Source organism: Rhinolophus ferrumequinum, chromosome X (assembly GCF_004115265.2).
Source record: "Rhinolophus ferrumequinum isolate MPI-CBG mRhiFer1 chromosome X, mRhiFer1_v1.p, whole genome shotgun sequence".
Classification (NCBI taxonomy): domain Eukaryota; kingdom Metazoa; phylum Chordata; class Mammalia; order Chiroptera; family Rhinolophidae; genus Rhinolophus; species Rhinolophus ferrumequinum.
The window spans coordinates 81,852,770-81,871,420 of record NC_046284.1 but is presented as its reverse complement, the minus strand read 5'-3'; the positions used below and the strand labels follow the sequence as shown (position 1 = coordinate 81,871,420).

The 18,651-nt window shown below is 37.8% G+C and overlaps 2 protein-coding genes across 4 annotated transcripts in view; both read right to left on the bottom strand.

Annotated features, from left to right (window-relative positions):
- The window catches only part of PHF8 (PHD finger protein 8), a 124,841-nt gene that overhangs the window by 34,047 nt on the left and 72,143 nt on the right, over nucleotides 1–18,651 (bottom strand). The gene's annotated exons all lie outside the window — the stretch shown is intronic.
- LOC117024699 (etoposide-induced protein 2.4 homolog) lies at nucleotides 7,812–8,992 on the bottom strand. The gene is given in 3 exon segments (XM_033110144.1): nucleotides 7,812–7,951; nucleotides 7,954–8,837; nucleotides 8,949–8,992. Coding segments are annotated over 3 exon segments (1,068 nt in total).

The following is an 18,651-nucleotide window of genomic DNA, read 5'->3' as shown; positions in this document are numbered from 1 at the left end:
CCTAAGTATAAAGAACAAGGCTGGAGGTATCACACTCCCTGACTTCAGCTTGTACTACAGGGCAACAATAATCAAAACTGTATGGTATTGGCAGAAAAACAGACACACAGACCAATGGAATAGAACTGACAACCCAGAAATAAACCCTCATAAATATGGACAGATAATTTTCAATATATAAACCAAAAACATACAATGGGGAAAAGACAGTCTCTTCAATAAATGTGCAAAGAATGAAACTAGACTGGTATCTGTCACTGTTTACCAAAATTTACTCAAAATGGATCAAAGACCTAAAGATAAAACCTGAAACAATAAAATGCATAAAGAAAACATAGGTACTAAATTTATGGACCTTGGGTTCAAAGAGCATTTTATGAACTTGAACCCAAAAGCAAGGGAAGTAAAAGCTAAAATAAATGAATGGGACTATATCAAACTAAAAAGCTCTGCACAGCGAAAGAAACTATCAACAAAATCAAGAGGCAACCAACCGAACGGGAGAAGATTTTTGCAAACAACACCTCCGATAAGGGGCTAATATCCAAAATGTATAGGAAACTCACACAACTCGGCAACAACAGAAAAACAATCCAATTAAAAAATGGGCAGAGAACCTGAAAAGACATTTCTCCAAAGAAGACATACAAATGGTCAATAGACATATGAAAAAATGCTCAACATCACTAATCATCAGAGAAATGCAAATAAAAACCACAATGAGATATCACCTCACCCCAGTCAGAATGGCTATCATCAACACGACAAATAGTAACAAGTGTTGGAGAGGCTGTGGAGAAAAAGGAACCCTCATACACTGTGGGTGGGAATGCAGACTGGTGCAGCCGCTATGGAAGGCAGTGTGGAGGTTCCTCAAAAAATTAAGAGTAGAATTACCATATGACTTAGCAGCCCTTCTCCTGGGTATCTACCCAAAAAAATCTGAAAACATTTATCCATAAAGATATACGTGCTCCAATGTTCACTGCAGCTTTATTTATGGTCGCCAAGACAAGGAAACTACCAAAGTGTCCTTCGATAGATGAATGGATAAAGAAGTTGTGGTATATATACACACTGGAATACTATTCTGCCATAAGAAAAGATGAAATAGTACCATTTGCGACAACATGGATGGTTCTTGAGATTACATTGAGTGAAATAAGTCAGAAGAAAAAGTCGAGAACCATATGATTTCACGGATAATGTGTTTCCCCGAAAATAAGAGCTAGGCAGACAATCAGCTCTAATGCGTCTTTTGGAGCAGATATTAATATGAGACTGGGTCTTACGTTATATTATATAAGACCTGGTCTTATATTATAGTAAAATAAGACTGGGTATTATATTATATTATATATTATACTACATGAGACCCGTTCTTATAAGACCCGGGTCTTATATTAATTTTTGCTCCAAAACACGCATTAGAGCTGATTGTCTGGCTAGCTCTTATTTTCGGGGAAACACAGTATGTGGGATATAAAACTGAAAACAGCAAGACAAACAAATGAAGAAACGAAAACTCATAGACACAGACAATAGTTTAGTGGCTACCAGAGGTAAAGGGGGAGGGGGTGGTAGATGAGGGTAAAGGAGATCAAATATATGGTGATGGAAAGAGAACTGACTCTGGGTGGTGAACACACAATGTGATATATAGATGATGTATTACAGAATTGTACAGATGAATTGTATGTAACTTTACTAACAATTGTCACCCCAGGAAACTTTAATTATGAAAAAAAAAAAGAAAAAGAAAAAGGGTGCTTAATTTAGTTATTTAAGGAAATCTCTGTCAGGAAATATCAAGTTATACAGTCTTTGAAAACAATTGTTTGCAAAGTCACTAAATAAATAGATAACTATAGCTCACAATAAACAACAGCAAACGCTGGGAAGGAAGGAAAACATAACTTCTAGAGATACCACATTATACTATTCAAAATGTCCAGAGTTCAACAAAAAATTATGAGGTAAGAAAAGAAACAGAAAAGTCTTATTTACAGGAAAAAAAGAAATTGATAAAACTGTGAGGCAGTCACTGATTGAACTTTTTATACAAAGACTATAAATCAGCTGTCTTAAATACGATCAAAGAGAACCATGTCTCAACAGAAAATTGAACATCAATTTTCTATCAAGAAACAGAAAATATAAAAAGGAACTAAAAAGAAATTTTGAGGTGGAAAAGTATAATAGCTTGAATAAAAAATTCACTAGAGGGGTTCAAAGTAGATTTTGAGCAAGCAGAAGAATCAATGAAGGGAAGAAAGTTCAACTGAAATTATCCAGTCTGTCTGGGTGGTGAACACACAATGGAATTTACAGATGATGCAATACAGAATTGTACACCTGAACTCTATGTAACTTTACTAACAATTGTCACCCCAAGAAACTTTAAAAAAAAAGAAAGAAATTATCCAGTCTGATGAACAGAAAGAATTTTAAAAAAATGAACAGAGACAAAGGGACCTGGTGGGACACTATCAAGCCTATCAACATATTCATATGGGAGTTCCATATGGGGAGGGGAGAGAGAGAGAGAGAGAGAGAGAGAGAGAGAGAGAGAGAGAGAGAGAGAGAGAGAGAGAGAGAGAGAGAGGCAGAAAGACTATATATGAAGATATAATGGTCAAAAAATTTCCAAATTTTATGAAATACATAAAAATGTACATCCAAGAACATCAACAAATTCCAAGTAGGATAAACTCAGAGATCCACACTGAGACACATTATACTCAAACTGTCAATCTACAGGGAAAAGGAGAGAATCTTGAAAGCAGCAAGACAGAAGCAATTTGTCATCTACAAAGGATCCACAGTAAGATTAAAGATGGATGGAGAACTGACACAATGTGATATATAGATGATGCATTACAGAATTGTACCCTTGAAACCTATGTAACTTTACTAACCATTGTCACCCCAATAAAGTTTCATTAAAAAAAGATTAACAACAGTTTATCAGAAACAAAGGAGGCCACAAGGTAGTGGGGTGCTATATTTAAAGAGCTGAAAGAAAAATACTGTTAACAAAGAATAATATAGCTGGTAAAAGCATCCTTCAAAAATGAAGGCAATTAAGACATTCTCAAATAAACAAAGGCTGGTGGAGTTCGTCATTAGTAAACCTGACTTTTAAGAAATGTTTATTATTTGCCTTGTTGATAATAGCCATTTTAACAGGTGTGAGGTGGTATCTCATTTTGGTTTTGATTTGCATTTCACTAATAGCTAGTGAAGTTGAGCATCTTTTCTTGTATCTGTTGGCCACTTATACGAGGTCAGACAATTACACTCATGAGCTTGTTGCAATGATGTTGCTAACCTTTTTTTGATTATCAAAGAAATTATTCATTATGAATTTGTACCAACTGGACAAACAGTTAACCAAGTTTACTATTTGGAAGTACTGCAAAGGCTGCATGAAAAAGTTAAGATGACCTGAACTTTTCACCAACAATTCATGGCTCTTGCATCACGACAATGCACCAGCTCACACGACACTCTCTGTGGGGGAGATTTTAGCCAGTAAACAAGTAACTAACTGTATTGCAACATCCTCCCTACTCACCTGATCTGGTCCCCAGTGACTTTTTTCTTTACCCGAAGATAAAGGAAATATTGAAAGGAAGACATTTTGATGACATTCAGGACATCAAGGGTAATATGACGACAGCTCTGATGGCCACTCCAGAAAAAGAGTTCCAAAATTGCTTTGAAGGGTGGACTAGGCGCTGGCGTCGGTGCATAGCTTCCTAAGGGGATTACTTGGAAGGTGACTGCAGTGATATTCAGCAATGAGGTATGTAGCACTTTTTCTAGGATGAGTTCGCGAACTTAATTAACCGACTTCACATGTCTTATTGGCAGAAGTGTCTGTTCAGGTCCTCTGCCCATTTTTAAGTTGGATTTTTTGTTTTTCTGTTGTTGAGTTATGCGTATCCTTTATATATTTTGGATTATTAGCCCCTTATCGGAAGTATTGTTTGCAAATATCTTTTCCAATTTTGTTTGTTGCCTCTGTTTTGTTGATGGTTTCTTTTGCTGCGCAGAAGGTTTATAGTTTGACATAGTCCCATTAATTTATTTTTGCTTTTACTTCCCTTGACTTTGAGGTCAAATTCACAAAATCCTCTCTAAGACCAAGGTCCATAAATTTATTACCTACATGTTTTCTTCTATGCATTTTATTGTTTCAGGTCTTATATTTAAGTCTTTGATCCATTTTGAGTTAACTTTTATATATGGTGACAAATATTAATCTAGGTTCATTCTTTTGCATGTGGCTCTCCAATTTTTCCCAGCATCATTTATTGAAGAGCTTTCTTTTCTCCATTGTATATTTTTGGCTCCTTTGTTGAAAATTATTTGCCCATATATATTTGGGTTTATTTCTGGGTCTCAATTCTGTTCCACTGGTCTGTATGTCTGTTTTTCTGCCAATACCATGCTGTTTTGATTATTGTTGCTTTGTAGTGTAGTGTGATACCTCCGACCTTGTTCTTTTTTCTCAGGATAGCTTTAGGTATTTGGGGTCTTTTATGGTTCCATACAAATCTGATGATTTTTTTTGTTCCATTTGTTTAAAAAATGCCATTGGGATTTTGACAGGGATTGCATAACATTTGTGTATTGCTTTGGGTAATAACAATTCCTGGAGAGGTTATGGAAAAAGAGGAACCCTCATACACTGCTGGTGTGGATGCAAATTGACATAGCCACTATGAAAACAATATGGAGGCTCCTCAATAAATTAAGAATAGAGCTACCATTTGACCCAGCAATCCCTCTTCTAGGTATCTACCGGAAAAACTTGAAAACATTTTTTTATAAAGATATATGTATCCCTATGTTCATTGCAGCATTACTCAGAGTAGCCAAGACATGGTAACAACCGAAGTGTTCTTCAATAAATGATTAGATAAAGAAGATGTGGGACGTATATACAATGGAGTATTACTCGGCCATAAGAAAAGAAGAAATACTGCCATTTGCGACAACATGGATGGATCTTGAGAATATCACACTAAGCGAAATAAGTCAGATGGAAAAAGTCGAGAACCATATGATTTCACTCATACGTAGGATATAAAACTGAAAGCAACAAATGAAAAAGAGAAACAAAGAAACAAAATTCAGAGACACAGACAATAGTGCAGGGGTTACCAGAGGGAAAGTGGGGAGGGGTAGGTAGAAAAAGGTAAAGGGTGTCAAGTATACGGTACAGGAGATTTGACTTTGGGTGGTGAAAACAGAATGCTATATACAGATGATGTATTATAGAATTATACACTTGAAACCTATATAATTTTATTGATCAATGTCACCCCCAATAAATCTAATTTAAAAAAATGCTAAAGAGAGTCCAGGCTGAAATGAAAGGACATTAGAGAATAACTTAAAGCTGTACGAAAAAATAAAAAACACCAGTAAAAGTAGCTACAGAGGTAACTATAAAAGCCAGTATTGCCGTATTTGCAGTTTCTAACTCCTTTTTGTTTCCTATATGATTTAAAATTCCAATGCATAAAACAATAACTATAAATCTATGTCAAAAGGAACTCTCAGAGATCAACATATAAAAATCAGTGTGTTTCTATACACTAGCAATGAACAATCTCTAAAGTAAATTAAGAAAACAATTCCAGTAAGGGGGAAGGTGAGGGGATTAGAAAACAATCAGTAACCACAAGATGGCCACGGGGTTTGAAAATTAATCTGGGGAACGTAATTTAGTGGTTACCAGAGGATAAGGGGGTTGGGGGGTGGGAGATGAGGGTAAGGGGGATCAAATATATGGTGATGGAAGGAGAACTGACTCTGGGTGGTGAACACACAATGTAATTTATAGATGATGTGATACAGAATTGCACAACTGAAATCTATGTAATTTTACTAACAATTGTCACCCCAATAAATTAAAAAAAAAAAGAAAAGAAAACAATTCCACTTACAACAGCATCAAAAAGAATGAAGTAGGTCAGAATAAAATTAACTAAGGAAGTGTAAGACTTGTATACTGAAAACTACAAAACATTGCTGAATGAAATCAAAGACCTAAATAAATGCAAAAAAATTCCATGTTCATAAATTGCATGTCTTAATATTGTTAAGATGGCAATACTATCCGAAGTATTCTACAGATTTGATGCAATTCCTATCAATATACAAATGGCCATTTTTGCATAAATAGAAAAGTTGATTCCAAAATTCAAATTGCAAGAGACCCAAATAGCCAAAACAATCTTGAAAAAGACAGAGTTGGAGGATTCACACTTCCCAATTTAAAAACTTACTATAAAGCTACAGTAATCCACGCAACGTAGTACCGACATAAGGATAAATATATAGAGCAATGGAATAGAACTGAGTGTCCAGAAATAAACCCATACATCTAATAGTCAACTGATTTTTGACAAGAGTGCCATGACCACTGAATGGGGGAAAGGAGAGTCTCTTTAAAAATTGGTGTTATATAAGAAGAAAAAGAACTCAATTGATAAATTACAATGGAACACTAAAACTTAATCAAACAATCCAAATGAAGGCAGGGAATGAAAAACAGAGGAACAAAAGGCAGAGATAACCAAGAAAAAAAAGAAAAAAGAAAATGGTAAGCCTTCATTTGAACATATCATTAATTACATTAAATGTAAATGGTCTAAAATACCAATTAAAAGATAAAGATTATCAATAAGGAATTATTTTAAAACCAAAAGACTCAACTAAATGCTGTCTACAAAAAAACTCACTTTAAATGTAATCATACAGGTAGGTTAAAAATAAAAAGGATATTAAAAGATATACCATACCAATGCTAATTAAAGCTGGATTTGGCTGTATTATCAGACAAGGTAACTTCCGACCAAGGAAAATTACCAGGGATAAAAAGTGATATAATATAATGACAAGAGAGTACAATCAACAAGAAGACATAATCTTTTTTTTTCCAGATTTAATGGGTTTAATAAGTTTTCCCCTTCAGATCCTATTTGCAGCACGCAATATTCTTTAGAAACAACAGACAGAATCAACAGTGGCCGACAGTAAATTTCAGACCTCCAGAGTTTAAAAGTTTAGGTTCTCTGAGTATTCTGTGTTGCAGTGGCAGTTATCCAAAATTGGTACCTCCCTGTAGTTGGGAAACTTTAAATATAACAGTGGAAAAAGCTTTTTTTTTCCTCCTTCAAGGAGAAGAAAAATGACTCCTCAAAATCCAGCAGATCTGGCTGTGAGGTCTTTCCTCCTGTTCCATCTCTTTCAGGCTTGTTTTCTGCAGTGGAGCAAGAGACCAAAATCTAACCTGAGTTATGAGAAACAAAACAGTGATGGCTGTAAAAGGAGTGACCAGAAGCAACTGAGATACTCCTTTACCTCCCACATCCAATATATGAAAACAGAAAAACAACAAAAACAATAGGGCCACAAAATACAACAGCTAGAATTGCAAAATCCATTCATCTAAGGGTGGTGGAAGGCAGGAAGGGGAGGTACGAGGGTAAATGGCACAGGGAGAAAAAGTATTCAAATCAGTCCAGACACAGGGGCTGGTAAATGCTGGAAAAGAGCTGCAGAAAGACATGTGGTCCTTTCAGACTCACGGGTATTAAAAATCCACACATTAGTGTCAGGGAGATTGTGCCTTATGTTCACCGGAGACAAACTGGTCAGTTCCTCAGAGTGAAGGGACTATACAGAGGACCCTTGGCAGCGTGGGTCATGCCTGCCCTGGTGGGAGAGGTGACAATGAAAGAGCTGCTCAGCTTCCTTCCAATCCCATTCATCCCCTCTGGGTGGCAGGTGACTCAGTGGCCTGCAGCAGCCTTCAGTTTGGCAGGAGACAGGTTCAGTGAAGGGAACTTCTCTGCAGAGGTTGAGCTACTTGGGGCTGACTGTAGGTAGATTGTCTTGTGGAAGAGTCTGTTGCTTAAGAAGACCACAAGGAGAAGAGGAGCAACTGGAAAAGGGATGCTTTGCCAGGGGTCTTTGCTTCATTGGCGCTAATAATGAATAAAGAAAAGAGGATAGAGAGGAGGCAACCACTGATAATGTATGAGGACTGCATTGCTGTGAGGAGAGCCAAAGGCAAACCAAATCCGAAGTAGTAAGGCCAATTCCTCTCTGTCAACCATTGGTGCATTTCAATTCCTTTATTAAACCAACGATATTCAAAGCAGTATAGTGAGTAGAGAAGGGACATATGCAGGAGACTCACCAGCGGACCAACAAGATGGATGGAAAAGAGATTCACAAACATCCCCAGACGAGGAAGAGCCTGCAGCAGAAGGCTGAAGAACATGTCAGCAATGATTTTGCTGACACTAGGCAATGGGTGAGGCTTCCTCCCTGATACCTCGAATGCCAGATCAGCAATATATTGAAACCAAATGTCACTCACAACTTTGCTAAGCACAAACAGGGAGAGCACCCAAAGAGCAATGAAAACTGATGTGAGGAAGAATTCTAGCCACAACCAAACCTCTCCATGTAGTGACAGATCACCAATAATTTAGGCAGTTACTGACTGAAGCACAGGAATAAACAATCCATAAAACAAGAGGAGACTGAACCAGAATACTCCACCATTCCAAGCACAGCACTGGAAAACTCTACTAACAAAATCTGGCTCACTCTCTTGCTTCCTCTCTATCCTCTGGGCTCTCCTCTGCACTAGGACACTACTTGCCCTTCTTCGATGCTGCTCTCTCTTTCGCTGAATTCGAGCATCTAGTTTTGAGATGGTACAAATTCCCCAGATGGAGTCTTTCATTCCCCTGGCAAGGTCCAGGAGAAATGTTTTGGCACTGTCAGCCACCTCTTCATCACTCAAACTACCAATTCAGGTAGAGAGGTTTCTAGGGTAAGAAACTTCTGTTAATACTACCACCCCGCAGCTCCGCTGCCTGGTGCTGACCCAGCCGAGCTCCTCACCCACCACACACCTGGGTGCTCCCAGGGCCCAGGCCAATGCACCCACACTGGGCATGACCTAGGCATGAGGGGTGGCAAGAAGTCTGCAGACACAGAGCCCAGCTGCCCAGGGTGAGGGGATGGGGCCAAGCTCAAAACAACAATCTTAAATATGGATGCACCTAACAGCAAAGCTTCCATCTATATGAAGCAAAAACTTATGGAACTTAAAGGGGAAATAGACAAATCCCTAATTATACTTGGAGAGTGCAACACATCTTTCAGTAACTGATAAAACAAGTAGACACAAAATCAGCAAGGTTACAGAATGTCACCATCAATCAACTTGATATAACTGAAATTTATAGAACACACATTCTTCCCAAGTTGACAGTGCAAAATTTTCAAGACAGATTTAACCTTGGGTAATAAAACAAATCTTAACAAATTTTAAATGAAATGAAAACCCGGTTCTTTGAAAAAATTAATTAAAATGATAAAATCCAGCAAGAATGACAAAGGAAAAAAAAAGACACAAATTACTAATATCAAGAATGAAAAAGAAGATATCACTAAAGACCTCATAGACATTAAAGGGATAATAGGGGAATACTAAGATAACTCTGGGCCCATAAATTCTACAAGTTAGCTGAAATGGACCAGTTCCTTCAATGACATAAACTATCAAAATTCACTCAAGATGAAATACATAACCTGAATAATCCTATATCTACTAAAGAAAATCCACAGGGAAACCTGAAAAAGAAATCTCTAGACCCAGGTGATTTTGCTCACAAATCCTACTAACATTTAAACACACACACACACACACACACACACACACACTAATTCTACATAATCTCTTCCAGAAAACAGGAGAGAAAGGAACAGTTTCCAATGCATTCTTTGAGGCCAGCATTACGCTGATACCAAAATTAAAGACAGAGTACAAGAAAATTACAAACCAATACCTCTCATGAACATAGACACAAAAATCCTCAGTGAAATACTACTAGTAAATTAAGTCCTGTAACATATAAAAATAATAATACACCATAATCCAATAAAGTCTATCCTGTGATTTCAAGTCTGGTTTGATATTTGAAAATCAATCAATGTAATCTACCATATTAACAGTCTATAGAAAAAAAAAACATACGACCATATTCATTGATGGAATAAAAACACTGGACAGAGTGCAACACCCATTCATAAAAAAAAAAACTCTCAGCAAAATAAGAAGTGAACTTCCTTAAGTAAAGCTGCAATTATCTGCAGATGACATGATACTATATAGAGAATCCCAAAGATTCCACCAAAAAACTATTAGAACTGATTAATGAATTAAGTAAAGTAGTAGGATACAAAATATTCAGAAACCAATTGCATTTCTATACATCAATAATGAACTATCAGAAAGAGAAATTAAGAAAACAATCCCATTTACAACTGCATAAAAAAAAATACCTTGGAATAAATGTAACCAAAGGGGACAAAGACTTTTACTTGGAAAATTATAAGGCACTGAAGAAAAAAATTAAAGAAGATAAAATAAATAGAAGAATATAGCATGCTCATGGTGATACAATGAATTAACATTGTTAAAATGTCCATACTACCCAAACCAATCTATAGATTCAACGTAATCCCTCTTAAAATACCAATGTCAGTTTTCACAGAACTAGCACAAATAATCCCAAAATTTATGTGGAACCACAAAAGACACCAATAGACACAGCAATCTTAAGAAGAACAAAGTTGGAGGTATCGCAATACCTGATATCAAACTTTACTACACGGTTATAGCAATCCAAACAGCATGGTACTGACATAAAAACAGACACAGATCTATAGAACAAATAGAGAGCCCAGAAATAAACCCACACCTATATGGTCATGTAATCTACCGTGTTTCCCCCAAAATAAGACCTAGCCGGACAATCAGCTCTAATGCGTCTTTTAGAACAAAAATTAAAATAAGACCTGGTCTTATTTTACTATAATATAAGATCGGGTCTTATAATAATTTTTGCTCCAAAAGACACATTAGAGCTGATTGTCCAGCTAGGTCTTAATTTCGGGGAAAAACAATATGACAAAGGAGGCAAGAATATACAATGGAGTAAAGATGGTCTATTCAATAAATGGTGCTGGGAAAACTGCACAGATACATGCCAAAAAATGAAACTGGACCTTCTTACTCCATTTTCAAGAATAAACTCAAAATGGAATAAAGACTTCAACGTAAGACCTGAAACCATGAAACTCCTGTAGGTAAACAAAGGAGGAAGTAAACTCTCTGACGTTGCTCTTAGTAATATATTTTCTGATCTCCTCGGGCAAGGGAAACAAAACAAAACAAAACAAAAAAACAAATGGGACCACATCAAACTAAAAAGTTTTTGCACAGCAAAGAATACCATCAACAAAATGAAAAGACAACCTAACGAATTGCAGGAAATATTTGCCAATGACACATCCAATAAGGGGTTAATATCCAAAATTTATAAAGAACTCAGGCAACTTAACATCAAAAAATCTAACAATCTGATTAAAAAATGAGTAGAGGACCTGAACAGACATTTCTCTGAAAAGCACATACAGATGGCCAACACACATATTAAAAGATGCTCAATATCGGGGCCGGCCTGCTGGCTCAGGTGGTTAGAACTCCATGCTCCTAACTCCGAGGGCTGCCGGTTCAATTCCCACATGGGTCAGCGGGCTCTCAAACACAGGGTTGCTGGTTCAATTCCTCGAGTCCCGCAGGGATGGTGGGCTCTGCCCCCTGCAACTAAGATTGAACACGGCACCTTCAGCTGAGCTGCCGCTGAGCTCCCAGATGGCTCAGTTAGTTGGAGCACGGGCTCTCAACCACAAAGTTGCCAGTATGACTCCAGCAAGGGATGGTGGGCTACGCCCCCTCCAATTAGCAACGGCAACAGGACCTGGAGCTGAGCTGCGCCCTCCACAGATAAGACTGAAGGGACAGCAACTTAAACCTGAATGGTACCCTCCACAACTAAGACTGAAAGGACAACAACTTGAAGCTGAACGGCACTCTCCACAACTAAGATTGAAAGGATAACAACTTGACGTGGAAAAAAGTCCTGGAAAGTACACACTATTCCCCAATAAAGTCCTGTTCCCCTTCCCCAATAAGATCTTCAAAAAATAAATAAATAACTAAATAAAGATTTATTCATATGTTTAACAAAAAAAGATGCTCAATGTCACTAATCATCAGAGAAATGCAAGTTAAAACCACAGTGAGATATCACTTCACACCAGTCAGAATGGCTATCATCAACAAATCAACAAAGAAGTGTTGGTGAAGATGTGGAAAAAAACGGAGCCCTCGTGCACTGTTGGTGGGATTGCAAATTGGTGCAGCCACTATGGAAAACAGTATGGAGGTTCTTCAAGAAATGACATATACGGACATCATCAAAATGGCGGCGTGAGGTGAGCCTCTGAAAATCACCCCTAGAATTTACAATTACTCGAACAACTATAACTCCACAAAGGACTCCCTGCAGAAAAGACAGGCAAGACAAAGAGGCCCACAACTGAATTCACCTAAAGGTGGGCGAATCGCACGAGTGGGGGAGGAGGGAAGGGAGAAGTGCGGAGACAGAACCACGCGGGTGCAGGACGCAGACCTAGCTCAGTGCTTCGAGCTCGCTGAGTCCCGGAACTACCGCAGCTGTGGGAGAGGGAAGAACTCCGACTGCTAGGGCTCCGTTTGTGGCCCACAGGGCTGAGGGGACAGCACATAACATGGCTGAACCCAACGCTCAGGGCAGAGACCTCGGAGCAAAGACTGAGGGAAGAAGGCTGAAAACGGTGGTTTAAGCCCTCACTGCCAAGCAGAGAATGGAAGCCTTAGGCACTGAGACTAGCCGCCTCCTCCCTACCCTCAGAGCTCACCCCGCCCCCACCTGCCTGGTGGTATAAGCGGAACAGTAGCAGTGTCAGATCAAAAGAACAGAATATTTGCAGTTCTGAGAACTGTAGACCTCAGAAACAGATCTGCATCCCAACTAGTTCCAGCAAAGGGGAGGGAACTGCGGAAGCAGGACCCGCTGTGGTGGTGATTGCCGCCATTGCTCTGGGCCACCACTCACAACTCACCCCGCCCCTGACCCCACCTATCTGGGCGGATCCCTGCAGGAGTAAACAGAACTGCTGAAACACACTGGCTCTGAATCTGGTGCAGGAAGAGCTTTGGAACTTCAAAAGCTCTCCACATACCCACACGGACACTGTGCCCTGTAACCCAGGCGAACTATTAACAGAGGAAAAGCCCGTCTCCCAGGGAATCCCCCAATTGTGTGAGAAGCTGGAACAGTGCAGAGAAAACATAGCACTACCATGTGTGAGAGAAAAAAAAGGCTGCAGTCGGAGAGAAAATAGAACATTCTACCACCAAGTACTAGAAAACAAAAGAAAGACCTCTTCCTATAAACCTGTTGCAGAAGCCACTCCTGTAGATGTCTAGGAAGAGAAATAATAAATCAGTAATTGCCATGAATAACCAAGGCAACGAGACAGCTCAGAAAAAAAAGTGAGAAGTCTCCAGAAAATCAAGTTAAAGATATGGAAATATGTGACTTAAATGACAGAGAATTCAAGATTGCACTTCTGAAAAAACTCAACGAGATGCAAGAAAACACTGAAAGGCAGTTTAATGAACTCAGAAACACAATCAAAGAACAACATGAGCATTTTACGAAAGAGATTGAAATTGTAAAAAAGAGCCAAATAGAATTTCTGGAGATTAAGAAGTCAATACAAGAAATTACGAATGAATTAGCCAGCTTAGGTAGTAGAGTTGACCAGATGGAGGAAAGAATCAGTGACACTGAAGACAGAAACATGGAAATGACACGCATGAAGAAGAAAGAGACTTGAGACGTAAAAGAAATGAAGAACTCTACAAGAACTTTCTGACTCCATCAGAAAGAGCAATATAAGAATAATGGGCACAGCAGAAGGAGAAGAGAGAGAGAAGGGAACAGAGAATATATTCAAACAAATTGTCAATGAGAACTTCTCAAACTTGTGGACAGAACTGGATCCTCGAATCCAAGAAGCAAATAGAACACCTAATTACCTCAATCCCAACAGGCCTTCTCCAAGGCACATTGTATTGAAGCTGTCTAAAATCAACGATAAAGAAAGAATCCTCAAGGCAGCCAGGAAAAAGACGGTAACCTACAAAGGAAAGCCTATTAGATTATCATCAGATTTTTCAGCAGAAACTCTACAAACCAGGAACGAGTGGAACCAAATATTCAAACTATTGAAAGAGAGAAATTATGAGCCGAGAATGATATATCCAGCAAAGATATCCTTTAGATATGAAGGAGAAATGAAGACCTTTCCAGACATACAGAAGCTGAGGGAATTTTCTAATAGACGACCTGCACTACAAGAAATACTAAAGGAGGCTATTCGACCACCATCAACAGGGACTATTTGTGGCAACCGAAACATAAAAAGGGGGAGAGTAAAGGCCTGAACCGGCATATGGCAATGGAGAAAGTAAGGGTGCTGAAGAAAATGGAATACTCTAAATATCAAACTTTCTTTTATATAAACTTAAGGGTAACCATTCAAAAAAAATCCAGCACTGAAATATATAATGTAATAAAAGAAGAAACAGAGGGAAACATCATAGAATACCACCACACAGAAATAGTAGACAACAACAAAAAGACAAAGAAACACTGGAGACACAGCCTTACCAGAAAATTAAAGCTAGAATGACAGGAAATCCTCACATATCGATAATCACCCTAAATGTAAATGAACTGAACTCACCAATAAAAAGGCACAGAGTAGCAGATTGCATCAAAAAACTAAACCCAATCATATGCTATCTCCAAGAGACACACCTCAGCTACAAGGACAAGCATAGACTAAAAGAGAAAGGGTGGAAATTGACACTCCAAGCAAATGGTACCCAGAGAAAATCACGTGCAGCCATAATGATATCAGATGAAACAGACTTCAGGGTGAAAAAAATAACAAGAGACAAAGATGGACACTTCGTAATGGTAAAGGGGACTATACGACAAGAAGACATAACAGTCATCAATATTTATGCCCCCAATCAGGGAGCAACGAAATATACCAAGCAACTACTAACAGAACTAAAGGGAGACATTGACCAAAACACAATTATACTACGCGACTTAAATATGTCATTGACAGCTATGGATAGATCACCCAAACAGAAAATAAATAACGAAATAGCAGCTCTAAATGACACATTAGATGAAATCGACATAATTGACATATATAGAGCACTTCATCCTAAAACATCAGACAATACATTTTTTTCTAGTGTTCATGGAACATTCTCAAGGATAGACCATATATTGCGACATAAAATCAGCCTCAGCAAATTTAAGAAGATTGAAATCATACCAAGCATATTCTCTGATCACAGGGTTTGAAATTGGATATCAACTGCAAAAAGAAAGCAGGAAAAAACACAAATACATGGAGATTAAACAACATACTTTTAAAGAACCACTAGGTCAAAGAAGAAATAACAGGAGAGATCAAAAGACACATAGAAACAAATGACAACGAAAATACATCCTACCAAAATTTTGGGGATGAAGCAAAAGCAGTTTTAAGAGGGAAATTTATATCATTACAGGCCTATCTCAAGAAACAAGAAAAATCCCAAATACGTAACATCATGTTACACCTTAAAGAACTAGAAAAAGAAGAACAAATGAAACCCAAGGTCAGCAGAAGAAAGGAAATCATAAAAATCAGAGCAGAATTAAATGAAATAAAGAACAAAAAGACAACAGAAAAAATTAATGTGACAAAGAGCTGGTTCTTTCAAAAGATTGACAAAATTGACAAACCCTTGGCTAGACTCACTAAGAAAAAAAGAGAGAAGACACTAATAACAAAATCAGAAATGAAAAAGGGGAAGTTATCACGGACGCCACAGAAATACAAAGGATCATCCAAGAATACTATGAAGGACTACATGCACCAAATTCAATAACCTAGAAGAAATGGACAAGTTCTTAGAAACATATAGCCTTCCAAGGCTGAACCATGAAGAACTGGAAAATCTAAACAGACTGATCAGCAGTAACGAAATTGAATCAGTCATCCAACACCCTCCCAAAAGCAAAAGTCCTAGACCAGATGGCTTCAATAGTGAATTCCACCAAACCTTCAAGGAGGATCTAATACCAATCCTGCTCAAACTCTTCCAAAAAATTGAAGAAGAGACAGTAATCCCTAACTCATTTTATAAGGCCAACATTACCTTGATACCGAAACCTGGTAAGGACAACACAAAAAAAGAAAACTACAGACCAATATCTCTGATGAATACAGATGCAAAAATCCTAAACAAAATTCTAGCAAATCGAATACAACAATGCATTAAAAAGGTCATTCATCACGACCAAGTGGGGTTCATCCCCGGGGCAAAAGGATGGTTCAACATCCGCAAATCCATCAACGAGATACATCACATAAACAAAATAAAGGACAAAAATCATATGATTATATCAATTGATGTAGAAAAAGCATTTGACAAGACACAACATCCTTTTATTATTAAAACACTTAATAAAATAGGTATAGAAGGAAAATACCTGAACATAATAAAGGCCATTTATGACAATCCCTCAGCTAGTCTCATAATTAATGGTGAAAAACTGAAGCCCTTTGCTCTACGTTCAGGAACATGACTGGGCTGTTCCCTATCACCTCTGCTTTTCAACATAGTGTTGGAAGTCCTTCCCAGAGCAATCAGGCAAGAGAAAGAAATAAAAGGCATCCAAATTGGGAATGAAGAAGGTAAATTGTCACTCCTTGCAGATGACACGATGATATATATAGAAAATCCTAAAGACTCCACCATAAAGCTATTAGAAACAATCAACGAATACAGTACAGTTGCCGGCTACAAAATCAACGTACAAAAGTCCATTGCATTCCTATATACTAACAATGAAATCTCAGAAAAAGAAATACAAAAAACAATTCCTTTTGCAATTGCAACCAAAAGAATAAAATACCTAGGAATAAACTTAACCAAGGATGTGGAGGACCTATATGCTGAAAACTGTAAGACATTTTAAAAAGAAATTGAAGAAGACACAAAGAAATGGAAAGACATTCCGTGCTCATCTATTGGAATCCAGAATCAACATAATTAAAATGGCCATATAACCCAAAGCAATATACAGATTTAATGCAATCCCCATCAAAATCCCAATGGCAATTTTTAAAGAAATAGAACAAAAAAAATCATCAGATTTGTTTGGAACCACAAAAGACCCCAAATAGCCAAAGCAATCTTAAGAAAAAAGAACAATACTGGAGGTATCACACTCCCTGACTTTAGCTTGTACTACAGGGCTACAATAATCAAAACAGCATGGTATTGGCAGAAAAACAGACACATAGACCAATGGAATAGAACTGAGAACCCAGAAATAAAACCACATAAATATGGACAGATAATTTTTGACAAAGAAGCAAAAAACACACAATGGAGAAAAGACAGCCTCTTCAATAAATGGTGCTGGGAGAATTGGATAGCCACGTGCAAAAGAATGAAACTGGACTGTCACCATGTACCAAAATTAATTCAAAATGGATCAAAGACTTAAGCATAAGACTTGACACAATAAACTGCATAGAAGACAACATAGGTACTAAACTCATGGACCTTGGGTTCAAAGAGCATTTTATGAATTTGACTCCAAAGGTAAGGGAAGTAAAAGCTAAAATGAATGAATGGGACTATATGAAACTTAAAAGCTTCTGCAGAGCAAAAGAAACCATCGACAAAATAAAGAGGCAACCAACTGAATGGGGAAGATTTTTGCAAACAGTGCCTCCGATAAGGGGTAATATCCAAAATACACAAGGAACTCATGAAACTCAACAACAAAAAAACAAACAACCCAATTGAAAAATGGGCAGACGACCTGAAGAGACATTTCTCCAAAGAGGACATGCAAATGGCAAATAGACATATGAAAAAATGCTCAACATCACTAAGCATGAGAGAAATGCAAATAAAAACCACAATGAGGTATCACCTCACCCTAGTCAGAATGGCTATCATCAACAAGACAAATAGTAACAAGTGTTGGAACCCTCATGCACTGTTAGTGGGAATGCAGACTGGTGCAGCCGTTATGGAAGGCAGTGTGGAGGTTCCTCAAAAATTTACGAATAGAATTACCATATGACCCAGCAATCCCTCTCCTGGGTATCTACCAAAAAAATCTGAAAACATTTATATATAAAGACACGTGTGCTCCAATGTTCATTGCAGCTTTGTTTACGGTGGCCAAGACATGGAAACAACCAAAATGTCCTTCGATAGATGAATGGATAAAGAAGTTGTGGTATATATACACAATGGAATACTATTCGGCGGTAAGAAAAGATGATATAGGAACATTTGTGACAACATGGATGGATCTTGAGAGTATAATGCTAAGCGAAATAAGTCAGACAGAAAAAGCAGAGAATCAGTATGATTTCACTGATATGTGGTATATAAACCAAAAACAACAAAAGAACAAGACAAACAAATGAGAAACAAAAACTCATAGACACAGACAATAGTTTAGTGGTTACCAGAGGGTAGGGGGTGGGGGGTGGGAGATGAAGGTAAGGGGGATCAAATATATGGTGATGGAAGGAGAACTGACTCTGGGTGGTGAACAC